The 16,583-nt window shown below is 47.8% G+C and overlaps 1 protein-coding gene across 1 annotated transcript in view; it reads left to right on the forward strand.

Moving 5' to 3' along the window:
- Window positions 1–16,583, forward strand: part of RyR (Ryanodine receptor) — a 1,185,515-nt gene that overhangs the window by 499,002 nt on the left and 669,930 nt on the right. Inside the window, 2 exon segments of the mRNA XM_077638630.1 lie at window positions 9,358–9,487; window positions 12,134–12,373. Of these exon segments, the coding sequence (XP_077494756.1) occupies window positions 9,358–9,487; window positions 12,134–12,373 (370 nt within the window).

Here is a 16,583-nt window from a genome sequence, read left to right on the forward strand (position 1 = left end):
GAAATATGGGTTTACACTTACAATCCCGGCAGTGGATAGCAAGATGACCACTCTTCCCTTCTTTCACCAGATTATAATGCTCCCTAGCTCTCTCATTAAAACAGCGTCCCGTTTGACCAATGTACACTCTACTGCAAGTGAGCGGAAAGCTGTACACTACCTTAGTAGTGCAACGGATGAAACCGAGTTGGGGGTTTATAGTGCAAGTCGGCTTTTTCTTACTAATCATCATTGGGCAAACTTTTGATAGCTTGCTTGGGGCGGAGAAGAGCACGTTAACACCGTATCTGCTTCCAATTTTCTTAAGATTATGAGAAACTCTGTGAAGATATGGAATTACTTGAGTTGGCAGCCTCCGGTCTTGCTTATCTGTCTTTTTGATGCACTTTTTCTTTTGTAGCAACGTCTCTGCAACAGCTGACAATAAATCTGGAGGAAAGTCGGACATGCGCAATCGCTCAGTTTGCATTTGGACACTTTCAAACAATTGATGCGGACATGACTTTTCCAAAGCGGAATTGAGGCAATTCATGGCTATTGCTATTATGATTATTTCTGAATGATCACTACTGTAAGGGAGGAGTGCCTTTTGTGACCTAGGATTGTACATCCAGCATATATGCCCGTCCAAGAAATGAATTCTCAGGTCAAGGAACTGTATACAGTTTCCACTAGGGAGTTCAAAGGTAAAGTTTAAGCCTTTTGCAACCGTTTTGAACAATGCGAGAAATCAGCAACATGAGGTTCATGATTAGCAGCTTACCAAGATCCTTCAAGAGAAATGTGTACAACAGCTGTATCTTACCGGTACCAACCTGTGGGGCAGAAACGTGGAGGCTAATGAAAAGGTTCAGCTTAATTTAAGGACACCGCAGCAAGCCATCTAAATAAAAATGATAGGTGGAACGTTAAGATACCGGAAGCGGGCAGAGTGGGTGAAGGAAAAAACGCGGGTTAATGACATCCTAGTCGAAATCAAGAGGAATAATGGGCTTGGGCACGGCATGTGATGCGAAGGCTAGATAACCGATGGTCCTTAGGGTAAAAGAGTCGATCAGAAGAGAAGGCAAGCGTAGCAGAGGGCGGCAGAAGGTCAGGTTGGCGGATGTGATTAAGAAGTTCGCAGGCATAAGGTGGGCGCAGCTGGCAAAGGACAGGGTTAATTGGAGAGACATGGGAGAGGCTTTTGCCCTGCAGTGACCATAGAATGGTAAGGTCTAGAATTAGCTTAGACTTGAAGAGGGAACGGAAGAAGCTAGCGAAGAAGAAGACCATTAACGAGTTAGCCGTAAGAGGGAAAGCACAGGAGTTTAGGATAGCGCTGCAAAACAGATACTCGGCTTTAACTGAGGAAGATAAGGCGCGACTTGAGCTTGAGGTGACCCATCTGCACATGTGACGACAAGATATTTAAGTACGTTTCACGCATGCAATAAAATCAGTTGGAAGTTGGCGCTTCGTCCTGTCACCTACCCTATGTGTCTTGTCCTTTTTTGCGCCTAAAAACTATTTAATTATGAACCAAAACCAACTAGCCCAGCAGCAAGTGCTCTTAGACTATATTCACTCGCTCATGCTGTTAATGAACAGGTGCAATTTGCTCCTGTCCAATATTTCTTGCTGTGTTTGTCCGATTTGGCGCCAGTTTTGTCTGTCGTTAGGGAAGACTTGTGGCTTTCATATCACGGGCGTGCTGAGCCCTCCAGCGCGAAAAAGACGTGATCGATTTTCGCCGCATCATTCGAATTGTTGAATGACGCCACGCGCTCCAATTGGTCCAACCATTATTCGGGGTCTTCGCCTAGGGATCGATTGAAAGTTGGCCGCACCCGCGGCTTCTGCAGTGTGATCGGGGTCGACATCTTTTGCGAGCCTGCGGTGCTCGCAGCAGCGTCTTCTCGCTGTCTGGTGAGGTCCGGGAGGGTCAGGAACTCAGGCTGCCCTCCCGGGAGACGTCGGCTGGCTCGTCCTCCAGTGCGAAGCGCATAGGGCTGGCGTCAAGACTTGAAGGGGGTGTTCGGTACAAGAACGGTACCCCGCACCTCCAACAGATGCCATGTGGTGATGAATGCGTTTCGGAAAGCAGAAAGACAGCGGAAATGGTGTCTAAAGAAATCTTTAATTTGGGCTGACTTGCGTCCACAGTGGACTGAATCACTCGGTGGTGGCGTAGCGACAAGCGTACTCGGCGGGCGTCGAACAGAAAAATGCCCGCCGCTCTCGGCCATGCTCATTTATGAACTTTCGAGATAAAGTGTAAAAACTTATAGAACAGTCTGGACCGAGGTAGAATTGGCTCCGCCTGGGTGCGATCAATCGAGATAAATCTGCAGTCGCGTCTTGCATCCACAAAGTGATAAAGCGGCGTGGTGGCAGCTTTGAAGAAGGAACAAAACAACACTACAAAGGTTCGCCACAATAGCAAACACTGTCATTTGCTCGCTGATGACGTCGACAATAAGGTACGCATCGCTCGCCAGACGACACCACTATGAGGCGCTTGACAAGTATGGAGCTTTGCCGTTTGGCACCGGCTGTCTTCGACTATGGCGATAGCAAAGAGAGCTCGATGAAGAAAGCGAAGAAGGAGAGAACGGTGGCAGCGTGAAAGGGAGAGAATAAATAGCACACATTGGTCGTCTGCTCGCCTATGAGGTATGCATTGCACGCATGATGGCGCCACTGTGAGTTGATGGCTGTCTTTCATCAAAATCAGGTGGTACGCTTACAAACAGCAGGATACCCTTCCCACCTTCTGATTGCTTCTGATTGAGAACCTTCGACCTTCTGATTGAGAACCTGTTAAGAGTAATCATTAATTCAGGTAACAGAGATGCCACTAAAAGGCTCAAGGAAGAAAAAAGAAAGTGTGTGGTTTTTCCTTATCTACACCGCATTTCACATTATCTGAAAAGGGTGGGCGCTTGTGCCGATGTAAGCGTTGTTTTTTCCGAGCCCGATAAGCTCTCCAAACTCTGTCATATTACAGCAGCAATGCAAGGATGGTAGGCTGCGATAAGAAACACCAAAAATGTTTCGTACCATGTAGCAGCAATGTTGTGTACAGGTTTACGCTTTCATGTGGCAAGCACTACACGGGACGAACTGGTCGTTGCCTCAACGACCGGCTGCGGGAACACAACAACGTGAGCGGCACCACATCCCTTCACCTTGGCATTCATTACAGAGACTGCACAGAGGAAAGAAAAAAGAACAACAAAGTGCCATGTTATCCTGTTTTCAGTCAGTACAGAGTGCTGTCAGATAATAGAACAAAAATCACTCGTGAAATCATTGAAACCCATAAAATCCATAGATCCAAAGATGAATGCGTAAGCGTTGCCTCAATAGCTCAGTCTGATAAAGAACTACGTTTCCTTGATGAGAATAGAAAAACGTGTGCAGCTGGTCTTGTGATGTAGACCTGTGCTCAGGAATTGTCACTATCGCCATTCTGTTTTGTGTATCGGTCTTTTCAATTGAGATTGGTTGGCACTGTATTTAAGTAGTGGAAATCGACACAATAAAATCAGTTGTAAGTTCAGCGCCGTGTCTGTGCACTTGTCTCGTCCTTTGTCCCCTGCGCTGCTGAAAAACAATGTCACACCAACTTGCCCAAGCTTCTACAGTATTAACAATAGCTGTCAGTGAAAAAAAATTTGATATAACAGTTTCACTGAATGCTTATATGACAGAGAAGTCTACTGAATGCTGTAGTTGAGTTTCCCCTTCCGGTGGCGATGAGAGGAAACTACTTGATGATGAAATCGGGGTTTCTTGATGACCCGGTGGTTCTACTCGCAAACATTCACATTACTCAAGGAAAGGAGAAGGTTAACTATTTATTTGCAACATAGGTAAAAAACGAGAAGAAACAAAGCAAGGAGAAAACTATTTACGTGACTAAATCGTGGATCAGACGAATTCAGCCCCCGATCAACCCAGAGCGCTTGGTTTTAAACCCTCTGTCTCCGCCCTTAGCGGGGACAGCAACCAATAAAATAACAAACGACCCATCTCGCCAATCAGTGGTTGGGGAAAGGAAAATAAGGTCCGCCCACTGATCAGAGATTGGGCAAAAAGTGCTGATTAAACATTTGGGAAAGGAGAGGTTGCAATCAAATAGACAAACAGCACAAACGCGACCACCCTCTCCCATGGCACCCACGGCCCAGCCGTTACCCCTTTCCTATCTCTTTCGCACACGCGACAAAACGATCCCTAAAGTGTTTACAGAATACACCGCGCGAGACGAACACAGTCGTTACGGGAATAGTGGGTTTCCGGTCACTCGGCTGATACTCAGCCGTATCTCGTGCGCCCTCGAAACCTCGTCAACCCCCTAACAACCACATGTCGACAGCTGTACATGGTTAGCGTTTTTCCCGGCGGGTCATCCCCGTGACGGCGCGGCGTAAACGAGGACGTCCGCCGCACGAAGGGGAGGCAGGGACGGGACGGGCCCTTTGTTGGGGACTTCAGACCCCACTAGAGCGGCCTTCCTTGCGAACACAAGACCAACGAGTTCGCGGAATGGTCAGCGAACTCCACACCTCCAAACCAAGAATGTCACGCGGACACTTGCTGTCAATGTGAGAATAAAGTCCGGCCACAAGGTTCCAAGCAGCACTGCGCACATACATACACAGCCTCAATTCGTTCCGTGCACGCAAGGTTAGGACACCAATCTGCACGTTCCAGAACCTGCCATGTCCGCTCTCTGTATGCCAACTGCCAAGCTAGTCCTTAGGCTCCACTTCCTACATTACATCTACTGGTTACTTACGCATGCAAACATTGAGCACTCGGAGAGCTCGCATGCTTTAATCTCTTCAGCCACGCCCGGCTGGGACGCGGTCTCACTGATGCCGACCGGTCACAAAAAAGGACAACTCCCACGCCCCCTTTGCAAGCGCCTCTGCGTTCCGGTAATAAACCTACAAAGGCCCGGTAGCGTGGTGATTTTCGAACGGTCCGGCCGTACAAAGACTCTGAAATAGCGCCCTTGACTGTCAAGCTTGCCCCCCTTGGCAGCAATCGGCAATCTGGCGCGCCCGATGAGTGTTTTTGTTTTCTAATGCGTGGCGTGCGACCAGTTAGCTCTGACTGTCGCCTGCCAGGTACTCTCAGTTTCGGGCGGCGCTCCAGCCTTTTCTGAAATCTTTTACGTCGTGATTTCGCTCGCCCCTCCTTTTCCGCGCACACTGCTGTTCCCACTGAATAACGTGCTATGCCACTTCCCACCTGCCGCTGCCTATCCACAACGTAAACGCCTCTTGCGGCCGAGAAGCACGCATTCACCTTGCCCTTCCTGTTGATACCGTCTGAGTAACCCATAGGAGTAGTCTGAGGGGACTCGGCTTTCTTGCGTTTAGGGTACACTCGGCGGCGACGACTTTTTCTAGGTGTCCGATGGTTTTCTGCGTGCGCTTCCTTTGTACCAGAATCATTGGTGGAAACCATCGCTGAATCTTCTCGCAGCTCTTTGCTGTCGCCCGGCGCGCTCAACGCGTCTACTAATACAGCTGTCCGAGTTAGCGCTGCCTGCGTTCTTTGTATCGACAGCTCGACCGACACGAGCGGCGCGTCCTCAGCTGCCAGTGATGGCCTGCAGGCCACCTCGGCGACAACTTCATCTGAACCTGCTGTTACCTTTAAAGTTTGTCCTGCACTTTCGCAGTTCTGGGGAACTAATCTGCCAGGGACAGCGACGTCGGACTCAGAACTAACACTTCTTAATTCCGGTCTCGCTCTCTGTGTTTCCTGCACCTGTACTTTTTCCGTCTCGCTGGCCTGTTCTCGTGCTATACGCTCCGAACGAAGACGAAACGTTTCGCGCTTCAGTTCAAGCGATTCCCTCTCTACTTCTGCAATCTGCAACCGCAGTTGCAGTATCGCTAACCGCGTCGATGTCGCCTCTGGTGCGGTGCTCTTCTGACCTCTGCCCGTATGGCCCGCGGGCGCCAATGGGTCCTTTTCTGGCATAGGAGCCAGTACCGTTTTCAATTCATTTGCATAATCGGCCGACCGCTCTCCATGTTTTGCATCCGCTAGTGGCGGAAGCTGCATTTGCATCAACTTTATTTCTTTAAGTTCAATTTGGAGCTTCAATTTTTCAATTTCAAACATTTGAGCTCTGCGCTCCTTTTCTTTCCACAAAGCTTGCGTCATGTTTCCTAGTGCCAGCTCTGTTGACACGAGTTGCTCGATCGGCTATAGACCATTCCCGCTCGCGGCATCCATCCCTGCATCAATCATTTCAATGCTACCGTATAGCGTACGACTATTACACAGACATGGCAAATTCGGAGAAAGCAACAAGGTGTCCTACCTCTTTCGATGCTCCGACGATCAGAGCACTGTCGATCTCAGCGTGATGACAGCGGTCCCTCAGCAGCTCATCGCTTCGGACCTCGCTTCACTTGATCGCCTGGTTACTTTTCAGCAGCTCGCTGACTCGAACCCTTTCGAGGTGGACGCCTGGTTCTTTTCAGCAGTTCGCTGACTCGAACCCTCGATGGCTTGTCGTTACCCGGCTCCTTCAGCTCCTCGCTGACTTGAGCCTCCGACGTCCTCTCGAACTCGACCCGTGATCCTGAAGCTCTCGACGTCGTCTTTCGACGCAGCTTCACGTTTTCTCCTTTAGGACAAACAGCTTGTCCACCGACTTGTTCTTCTCACTTTCCGTCCAATGCCTTGAGTAGAAAGAAGTTGCGATCCTGTCGACTGCGCCAGTTGTGTTTCCCCTTCCGGTGGCGATGAGAGGAAACTACTTGATGATGAAATCGGGGTTTCTTGATGACCCGGTGGTTCTACTCGCAAACATTCACATTACTCAAGGAAAGGAGAAGGTTAACTATTTATTTGCAACATAGGTAAAAAAACGAGAAGAAACAAAGAGGAGAAAACTATTTACATGACTAAATCGTGGATCAGACGAATTCAGCCCCCGCTCAACCCAGAGCGCTTGGTTTTAAACCCTCTGTCTCCGCCCTTAGCGGGGACAGCAACCAATACAATAACAAACGACCCATCTCGCCAATCAGTGGTTGGGAAAAGGAAAATAAGGTCCGCCCACTGATCAGAGATTGGGGAAAAAGTGCTGATTAAACATTTGGGAAAGGAGAGGTTGCAATCAAAAAGACAAACAGCACAAACGCGACCACCCTCTCCCACGGCACCCACGGCCCAGCCGTTACCACTTTCCTATCTCTTTCGCACACGCGACAAAACGATCTTTAAAGTGTTTACAGAATACACCGCGCGAGACGAACACAGTCGTTACGGGAATAGTGGGTTTCCGGTCACTCGGCTAATACTCAGCCGTATCTCGTGCGCCCCCGAAACCTCGTCAACCCCCTAACCACCACATGTCGACAGCTGTACATGGTTAGCGTTTTTCCCGGCGGGTCATCCCCGTGACGGCGCGGCGTAAACGAGGACGTCCGCCGCACGAAGGGGAGGCAGGGACGGGACGGGCCCCTTTGTTGGGGACTTCCGACCCCACTGGAGCGGCCTTCCTTGCGAACACAAGACCAACGAGTTCGCGGAATGGTCAGCGAACTCCTCAGCTGTCATGAAGCATTGTAAGGTGGGCAAGTATGTCCTTACTGGAGGAGTAACATCAGCGGTCGATCAACCCTAAGGCAAGACAAAGCGCAACTATAGAAGGCTCGTGAAACGCACAGAAGAAACCAACCTGAGCTGCAACGCGACACCTGAAGACCAAGGGCCGGCTATAGAAAACGCGGTGTTCACGACGATACGCAGACCGCTTTGCCCTCGTATATCAGTTTCCCTGGACTGCAGACCCGGTAATGGGCCCAAGCACCCAGACACTGTCATGAACCGTGAAGGTGCGAAAACGAAACCACGCCGTTAGGTGCCCAATGCACGCACTGCACTGTATGTTGCACGGTATGCAAGGCTGGCTTCGAGCCAGATGTTTATGTTGGATGTTGTTTTCTTGTCCTATACGACCTAAGATGAGCAGTTTGTATATTCTAACTGATGAAAATTGAGAAAAATCAAATAAGCGCAGGAGTGCATGCGGGGTCAACTACGCCGTATCCTTCTCAAGCCAGGCCGCTTCCGTGCGCGCACATATCACAGTGATCTAAAGCGCGTGGTGGCGACTACCGATGGGAAGGCCACAAGCGCAGTGATATTAGGCAAGGCCTCGCATTGCCGTGCGCGGCCTTTTGCCGCGGCGTGCTCGCAGTCGATTCTATGCGGAAAGAGCAAGTTAATTCATGTGAATAGTGCAGTGTTCTGCCGCAAGTTTAGATGAGCAAGGAGTTTGTCAACGTTTAGGTGGGTCGAATAGTTCTAACTGTGAAGGTACGATGCGAATTAAATCGAATAACAAATACTATTTGAAAACTGTTCAAAATTTTACATATTTGCGCACTCTTACTTCAGAGATGAGATATGTTTTCAGTTTAGTTTTCTGCACATATGCTTTGTTACAATTGTTCTCGCTGTCAGTTTTTTTCTCCTCATTTCGATGGTTTATTTATATGGTGGCTTCACATGTAGAACATTCTTGTAGGAACACCAGGAATAATATATTACATCTCATACTGGACTTGAATTGCACTAGCATTTTTTGCTAATCATGCTTTCAAGTGATAGACAGCAATCACCCTTATGTAGCCCTTGAGATCACGGCAAAAAAAACTATGAGTTCTATGTGGCTCATTTCTCAATTTGCTGAGCTGTGCACCTAACGCTCAACCTTGTACTCGAGAACTACTAGGGTAGCAGCCCAGGCTACTCTGTGAAGCGCTATTAAATGTTTGCAGTGTGAGAGTAATGAGGCACACAATTGATACATAGAAGCGCTGAAAACTAATCTTTATTTTTTGCTTGGCACAACATGAGGTAAAAGACAAGAAACCAATCATAAAGGCAACGCACAAAAGATAAGGAAATAATCTAAATACCAAATGGAGGAGTAGGTAAAAGCATATCGTAGGAATGTGTGCGCAAGACAGGCAGTGGCCGTTATCCATGGCCGTTATCTTTGAAAGGCCCTTGAAATAAACGAACTTTTGAACAAGTGATGAAATGCTTTGTGTATTATGGTCTGCAGAACACACTGTGTTTATCCCTATTGTTGGTATCTGACAGCCTCAGTTCCTTATGCAGCGATGCTTAGTGTTTTATTGTCTGCAAGCAAACACTGTGTTTATCCCTCTGGCATATGACTTCCTCAATTGCTTTTGCAGCAATGCTTAGCTTTTTATTGTCTACAAGGCACACACTGTGTTTATCCCTCTGTTTTGTATGTGACGGCCTGCGTTGCTTATGCGGCAGAAAACCCAGCACAACTGACTGAAGTCTCTCCCTCTTTAGGACACGTCGCATGAGATGGTGGTGTCGTGCTGCCGCTTCCTGTGCTACTTCTGCCGCACGAGCCGCCAGAACCAGAAAGCCATGTTCGACCACCTCGACTTCTTGCTTGAGAACAGCAACATCCTCCTCTGTGAGTGCCAGGCGTTTCTTGCACTGTGGGAATGCTCGGACACATGGTTCACTTGGCAGTGTAAAATTTATGTGAATAATATGCAGTTCAAATTAAGGGGAGCCTTTGTAATACGAAGCCTTCAGCACGAATAAACCACAAGTTCAAATTAAGCAACTTTCAAACAGCAATTCACTCTTGTGCCCCTTACAAAGACTCTTCATTACGCATTTTGAAACCTGAATGGAAACCACTTCGAGCTTTTTAAAGTGTCGCTCTTAATACAGACCCAACATTTTTTGCAAACATAAGGGGCGGTCGCTGATGCCGGAGCTGGCTACGTTTCCCCCAGCCAACTTTGGCATACGCGAGCTGGGGGTTACAGTCTATAGGAGTACATGTACAGTCGAGTCCATTTATAACTGCCGCAGGTACAACAAAGACCTGCTTATTACAGATGGCGAGAAAGGGGATCTCAGAGGGTGGTTCAAAGAACATCAGCGTGATGTCAAGAATGGAAAAGTGGTTTCCAACGCCTTAGCAGAACACCATCAAAATACGGGCCACTTGACTGACTGGGATTGTGCATACATACTTGAAAAAGAAAAATTCTAACCTACATGGCTGCTCAAGAAGTCAGACACGTTGCGGGGAAAGTTGGTGCATGGTTTGTAGAAAAAATAAGGTGGCAAACAGGACGGCACAGGCGCTTCATTTTTTCTACAAGCTCAAGAAGTCCTGTCATATTCAAATGACAAGCGAAGCATTGAAGGGGATATGGGGCAATCTACCCGAGATATATATACGCTCTGTAAGCGACATTTTTGATTCATAATCAACAGCCCAGCTGTTTCTGTCTTCATTGTGAACAAGGCACCCGTCCTCACCATATCGTCGTACGCCTGACTACACCCACTGCAGCGCAAAGGCCTCTCCCATGCCTCTCCAATTAACCCGGTCGTTTGCCAGCTGCGCCCACCCTATGCCTGCGAACTTCTTAATCTCATCTCAAGCATAGGAGAACGCATGGCGAACATTTGTTGACATGAAAATTGTCAGTTTCCTTTAAGTTTTGTTGTTGATAGTTGACTGCACTTGCGTACTGAATAAGTAAGTTACTGGCTTCTGTCTTGCCTGCTCTGTTAGGCAGCGTTCTTTTTAATGTAATGTCTTGGACGACAGCAGTGAGAATTCGTTGCATAAATAAACCTTTAAAGCCCGTAAGAAGTGCATACCTCCTGCCATCCCCATTTGGGTTGAGAAGTGGATACCTAGCTTTATCAGGCATAACTGTACGTTGCTTAGTTGACTTGCTCATGACTTCCTGCAGATTTCTGCGGCTTTGGCCTCTTTCACGTCAATAAAGAATATTAGGCAGAGACAATTTATGAGTGACAGTTGTACAAGAATGTAGAGCAGCAAGCATAGGAGAAAGCAATTTGAGCATTATATTCATCTGCCTCCTTTCTTCAACTCTTAGCATAGTAAAATATTAACAAAAGTTTCGTCCCTGCATTACCTGTTAAACATTGCTAGTGTTAATCATCATGAACATCATCAGCCTGACTGTGCCCACAGAAGAGCAAAGGCCTCTCCCTTGTCTCTTCAATCAACCCTGTCCTTTGCAAGCTGCGCCCACCGTATGCCCCTAAACTTCTCAATCTCATCCGCCCACCTAACTTTTTGCCGCCCTCTGCTACACTAACTTTTTTGGAATCCACTCCGTTACTCCTAAGGACCAGTGGTTATCTTGCCTTCGAATCAGGTGCCCTGCCCAAGCCCATTTCTTCCTATTGATTTCGACTAGGATGTCATTAACTCGCGTTTGTTCCCTGACCCACTCTGCCCGCTTCCGATATCTTAACGATACACCTATAATTTTCTTTCAATTGCTCGCTGCGTTGTTCTTAACTTGAGCTGAACCCTTTTAGTTAGCCTCTACGTTTCTACCCATAATTTAGTACAGGTAAGATACAGCTGTTGAACACATTTTTCTTCAAGGATATTGGTAAACTGCTATTCATGGTCGGAGAGAATGTGCCAAATGCGCTCCTCTCATTATTAATCTTCTAGTTTTTTCTCTCTCATTATCTTGACCAGCAGTCACTACAAGTCCTTAGTGACACATTGATTTACTACTTCCAGGACCTCGATGCCAATTGTGAACTGCTGAACGTTACTGTGGTTTTCTGCATGTAAATTTTTAGACCCACCGTTCTGCTTTGCCTGTCTAACTCATTGATCATGCTTTACAGTTCATCTCCTGAGTGACTTAGCAAGGCAATGTCATCAGCGAATCGCAGATTAGTTAGGTAATCTCCATTAGCTCTTATCCCCAACTGCTTCCAATTCAGGCCTCGAAATACAGGCGGTGAATAGCATTGGCGACATCGTGTCTCCTTCCCTGACGCCCTTCCTTATTGGAATTTTATTGCTGACTTTATGGAGGACTATGGTAGCTGTACAGACAATACCTTGACCATAATGATTGTCACTTCTTGTGGTATGTGAGCAGGTGCACGTGCAGCGTTGTTCGGCATTCCTGTGTGAAGCTGAGCCTTGCTGAAATCTCACTCTCACCACTGACAGCAGTGGCTCAGTGGTGGGCTGTGATTAGCTGCAGAAGGCTGCCGACTGTTAGTGTTGAGTGCCACTTGTCTGCTGCAGCACGCCCCTCCCTGCGGGGCTCAACGCCACTGGACGTGGCCTACAGTTCTCTGATGGAGAACTCGGAGCTGGCTCTGGCCCTGCGGGAGCACAACCTGGAGAAGATAGCGGCCTACATGTCTCGGTGTGGACTCCAGTCCAACCTGGAGCTGGTTGATCGCGGCTACCCAGACGTCGGATGGGACCCCGTGGAGGGAGAGCGCTACCTGGACTTCCTGCGCTTCTGCGTTTGGGTCAACGGTCAGCATCTTCTTTGGCGGCAGCTCTTCTTGCCAACTGAGAAAATCGGCTACACTAAAGATTGTACCGGTTTTTTAACTCTTGACTGTGCAGCTGTGGTGTGGCAGCAGGCTCACTATTCTTGACCGCGTCAACTACAGGACCGAACTGAATTTTCAGATGTCATTAATTCGGACTTTGGGAATGTTACGGAGTTTACTGAGAAACCATCGCACTCCTCACAGGAACCTGTATGTGTTCGTGGGAATGTGTTGGGATATCGGCCTACCATTTGTGACCTTTGCCTACGGCTCTTGTCATCATGATACCGTTGAGCATTCGCCCATCTTCACTCTGGACAAAATTCTGCCATTTGACGCCTTACTGCCCGCATCCAGCTTCATCACGAGTTGTGCTGGTGAGGCAATCACCCGAGCTGACGCTGCCCGCCTGATTGCTCGTCACAGGCTTTCTGCCTCCCCAATAGTCTCAAAAATGCCATGACAGCCACAGTCGTGATGTCTCTATTCTTCAGAATCCCTCGTATTCACTGGCTTCCTTCCCACCATGTGCGTTTTGTAAAAAATGTATGCCGCGTTACATGGATAATTACCGTGTTTTGCACCTAGTAGCCAACGTTGCATACGAAGTTGCACCGCTCCATCCCAAGTCCCCGTCCGCTACAGTGCCCCCTGAAATAGTGCTTGTGACCCGTCTCAAGCCCTACCATTCGCACTCCATATCACCTGTCTAGCACACACCAGGACGGTGACTTTCTTGAGGGTGACCAGATGACGAAGAAGTGGATACCTGTGCTCGTGAAGACGACGACGCTGAAAGACCGTGTGATTGAGCGCTCTTTGAGTTTCTGCCGTTGAGTTTCACATGGTGCAGCACAGTCCCTTGTGGAGACTTGGGACTATGTGGAGTAAAAGAATTTAGTTTTTTTTTCCTCTAAAATGTGTGTCAAGCAAACTTTGCAGTCAGCACTTTGAACCGAAAGTTTGTTTTCTCGACCCAACGGAGATCCGAGTGGGTATCGCTGTCACACCCCATTGGCTGTTCAGCCGCTCGGTGACACACCTTGAACTCTGCGCAGTGTTTGGCTAGATGCGCTCCTCCTACTTCTATGAGCGAGCGCGCATGCTCTGCTGAACGGTCATTGATGCACCTGCCCCTTTGGCCCACGTAGGCCTTCCCGCAGGTCAGTGGTATCTCATCGACAACACCGGTGCAGCACTCCCCAAAGTTTTTTCTGTTTTTTGCTTCAACCGTTCCTCTTTTCATCGCTTGCCATGCGTGCGCAGAGCTGAGCAAGCTTAAGTGAAGCCGAAAAGACGACTGGCACGCCATGGCTATTTGCCAGTTTTTTACCTTGTGGGCGACCCTGCAGTGCACATACGTAACAACTTCAGGTTTCGCAGTTTGCTTATTTCGCTCCGATGGCCGCTTAAACATGGCGCCCTTGACTTTTTGTAGGAGGGCTTATGCAACGCCTGCTATTACCGAGCTTGGGAACCCGGCCCCCACCAATCGAGCCACTTGCGTATCAAAGCTCCCTTGCGTACCATGCTGACACGATTTGCCGAGTGCCGATACTAGACAAAGATTAGTAATAGCGCGTTTGACTGTCTTTGAATGAGCCCAAGCATATGGTAGCAGCTCCTTCTTAGCTCGAGGGGCATACTGCCAATATACATGTTCATCTCCAAAATTAAGCCTCAGGTCTAAAAACTGTATACATCCCTGCAAGGGCATTTCATGCGTGAAAACCAACCCCTTTCCGTTGTCTTTAAAGATATCTAAAACACTGCTTACAGCATCGGTGTAGGACACGTCGTTCAGTTTTTAAAAACTAACAAAAAAATCGTCAACATATCTAGAAGCTTAAATATCCCTTCCCTTTTAAACTTCCTTCTAGGGCACGGTCAACATAGGCTAAAATTATGCGAGTAAGAACCGGGGCTACGCAAGATCCGATGCAGACCCCTTTCTTTTGTCTATAAAACCTGTCGTTAAACAATACAAACTTCACGTTAAGGTAAAATTCTAGCATTCCCATATAATTAGCTACCGACACGCCTGAGGCGTTCTGTAACCCAACTGCACCGGTACTCTCTGTGGAATCTCTTACAGAGGCAAACAGCGCATCGTAAGGCACAGAGTAATACAAGTCCTCCACATCTATCGAGCAAGGGAAGATTCTTCCTGAAGAAACCTAACAACATCAACTAAGCTTTTTATAGAAAACAGATCATGATTATGAAGAGAATTAAGCTGCTTCTGCAGGTATTTCTTCACAACATGCTGGCACGTACCATTCTCACTCACTATTGTTGTAAACGGCACTTACGGTTTGTGCGTTTCGGCAGTAAAAAAAAAACAGTGAGAGCATTGCTCCTAGTGCTAACAATGTCGTTTGCCAACCTGCTCAACTCCAAGTCCCTGCACATCATGGCCGCCTTGCCTTTCCCTCTCGTCGTGCAGCAGAGCGCCGTGCGCTCGCTCAAGGAATTAGGAGGAGCGCATGTGCCAAAACACTGCGCAGAGTGCAAGGTGTGTCACCGAGCGGCTGAGCACTCGGCGGGGGAAAATTGCAGACAATGCAAAAGGTGTGAACCACGACTTGATGAGATAATCATTCTGGGCAGGAGCGGTGATAGTAAGGCACGAGAGGTTTTAGAGGCGTACCACATCAGAAAAAGATGAAAAGGGTGTGTCAGCGATACATCTTTTAACCTTGTTAAAGCTGAGATTTCATATCTTGGATGGTTTTGTTGATCGCACGCGAGATTTCTGTCTGCGCATGCATAGAGTTTCTTCATATTTCCTCGCTTTTCAAGGGAAAAATGTCAGATGAAGTTAGCGCTTGTCCTACGTCGTTCTTCTACTGTGTGTGTGTTTTTCGGCACTACTGTTTTCCTTTCTGGATCGAAATGAACCATATATAGCCCAAATAGAAGTTCTAATTCATTCGGATGGATTTGCTTGGATAGGCTTGGATAGCTTTGGCTGTTTTGTCCTCGTTTTTGCCAGTCGAGCTAACATCATGCTCTTCATTGCTACTGAGGTAGTGTACAAAGAAGGGCAAAGCCAAAGTGTGCGATCACAATGAAAATTAGACAACGGCAAAGTCCGCCGCCGCTTAAACGATGTTGCCTTTAGTGCGGGGTAAATGGGGTGCAGTTGCAGGTGCTAGTTTCTGCTGCTTTCCATGGAAGCCCTCTCTTGGTTTTCCTGACTTCGCTCACCAAGGAAACATACTCCATTCACGCTTCGCACGAAGTGTAGAGCGCGTTCACGACAGCCGTGTCACTAATTCGGGCATCGATGACATCAAGTGGCGCGGATTTGATGAAAACATCACTCTGGATCAAATACAGCTTGATATTACTACTTGGAAACAGAATTTTGGAAAAGGTGAAACTCACCATACTTCAAGTTGGTTTTTGGCAAAAAAGGACCTTTTTAAAGTTCTCCGCTTGAAATTTGCCAAACAAGCCCGGCGGCTCATCTACGGAGGGAAGCTATAGCGCGAGACTTATGGAGGTGGATGCCCCTTTCCGACTCCTGACGCGGAGTGCGCAATGTGTGCGCTGAGCAGGTGCCACGGAGACTCTGCTTTGAGACAACACCTGGGCAACGAAGCAATCGCAGTTTAAGAGCAGCAGTTGGAGGCCCCACATATAGGTCTCGCACTCCACATGCACCACATGTAGGCCGTCTCCCCAAATTCCCGGTGGTCATTTTTGCGCAAAGCCGACACAGCTTCAATGAGTATGACAATACGCTCCTATTTTTTTTATGTAATGGCCTTGTGGGTTCTTAAACTGCGTAATTTTGAAAATACGATTTGTGCAGTTCAACCTCTTTTGTGTGCCTGAAATTTTTGAAATATTCGCTTCAAAATTAATCGCAGATAATTACTATTCGCTTCAAACAAAAGATCACTCTTTACGTATGTCTAAAATTTTGGAATAATTTCAGAATCTTTCAAATCGTCTAAATTGCTTAGAAGAATTTACCTGCCTTAATTCAAGAATTGGCTCACACCTGGCACCTTTACCCCCTCCCCCAGCCACATTTTTTCCCTGGCAAGTCATAGTATGCGAGCACTGTAGATAAAAACCAATTTCTTTTAGCTTCATCTGAGGGTCATTGTGATGTGCGACAAATGTCCCAGGTGAGACGGTGGAAGAGAATGCCAACCTGGTCATTCGTCTGCTATGAG

The sequence above is a fragment of the Amblyomma americanum genome, chromosome 9 (genome assembly GCF_052857255.1).
Source record: "Amblyomma americanum isolate KBUSLIRL-KWMA chromosome 9, ASM5285725v1, whole genome shotgun sequence".
In the NCBI taxonomy this organism is placed as follows: domain Eukaryota; kingdom Metazoa; phylum Arthropoda; class Arachnida; order Ixodida; family Ixodidae; genus Amblyomma; species Amblyomma americanum.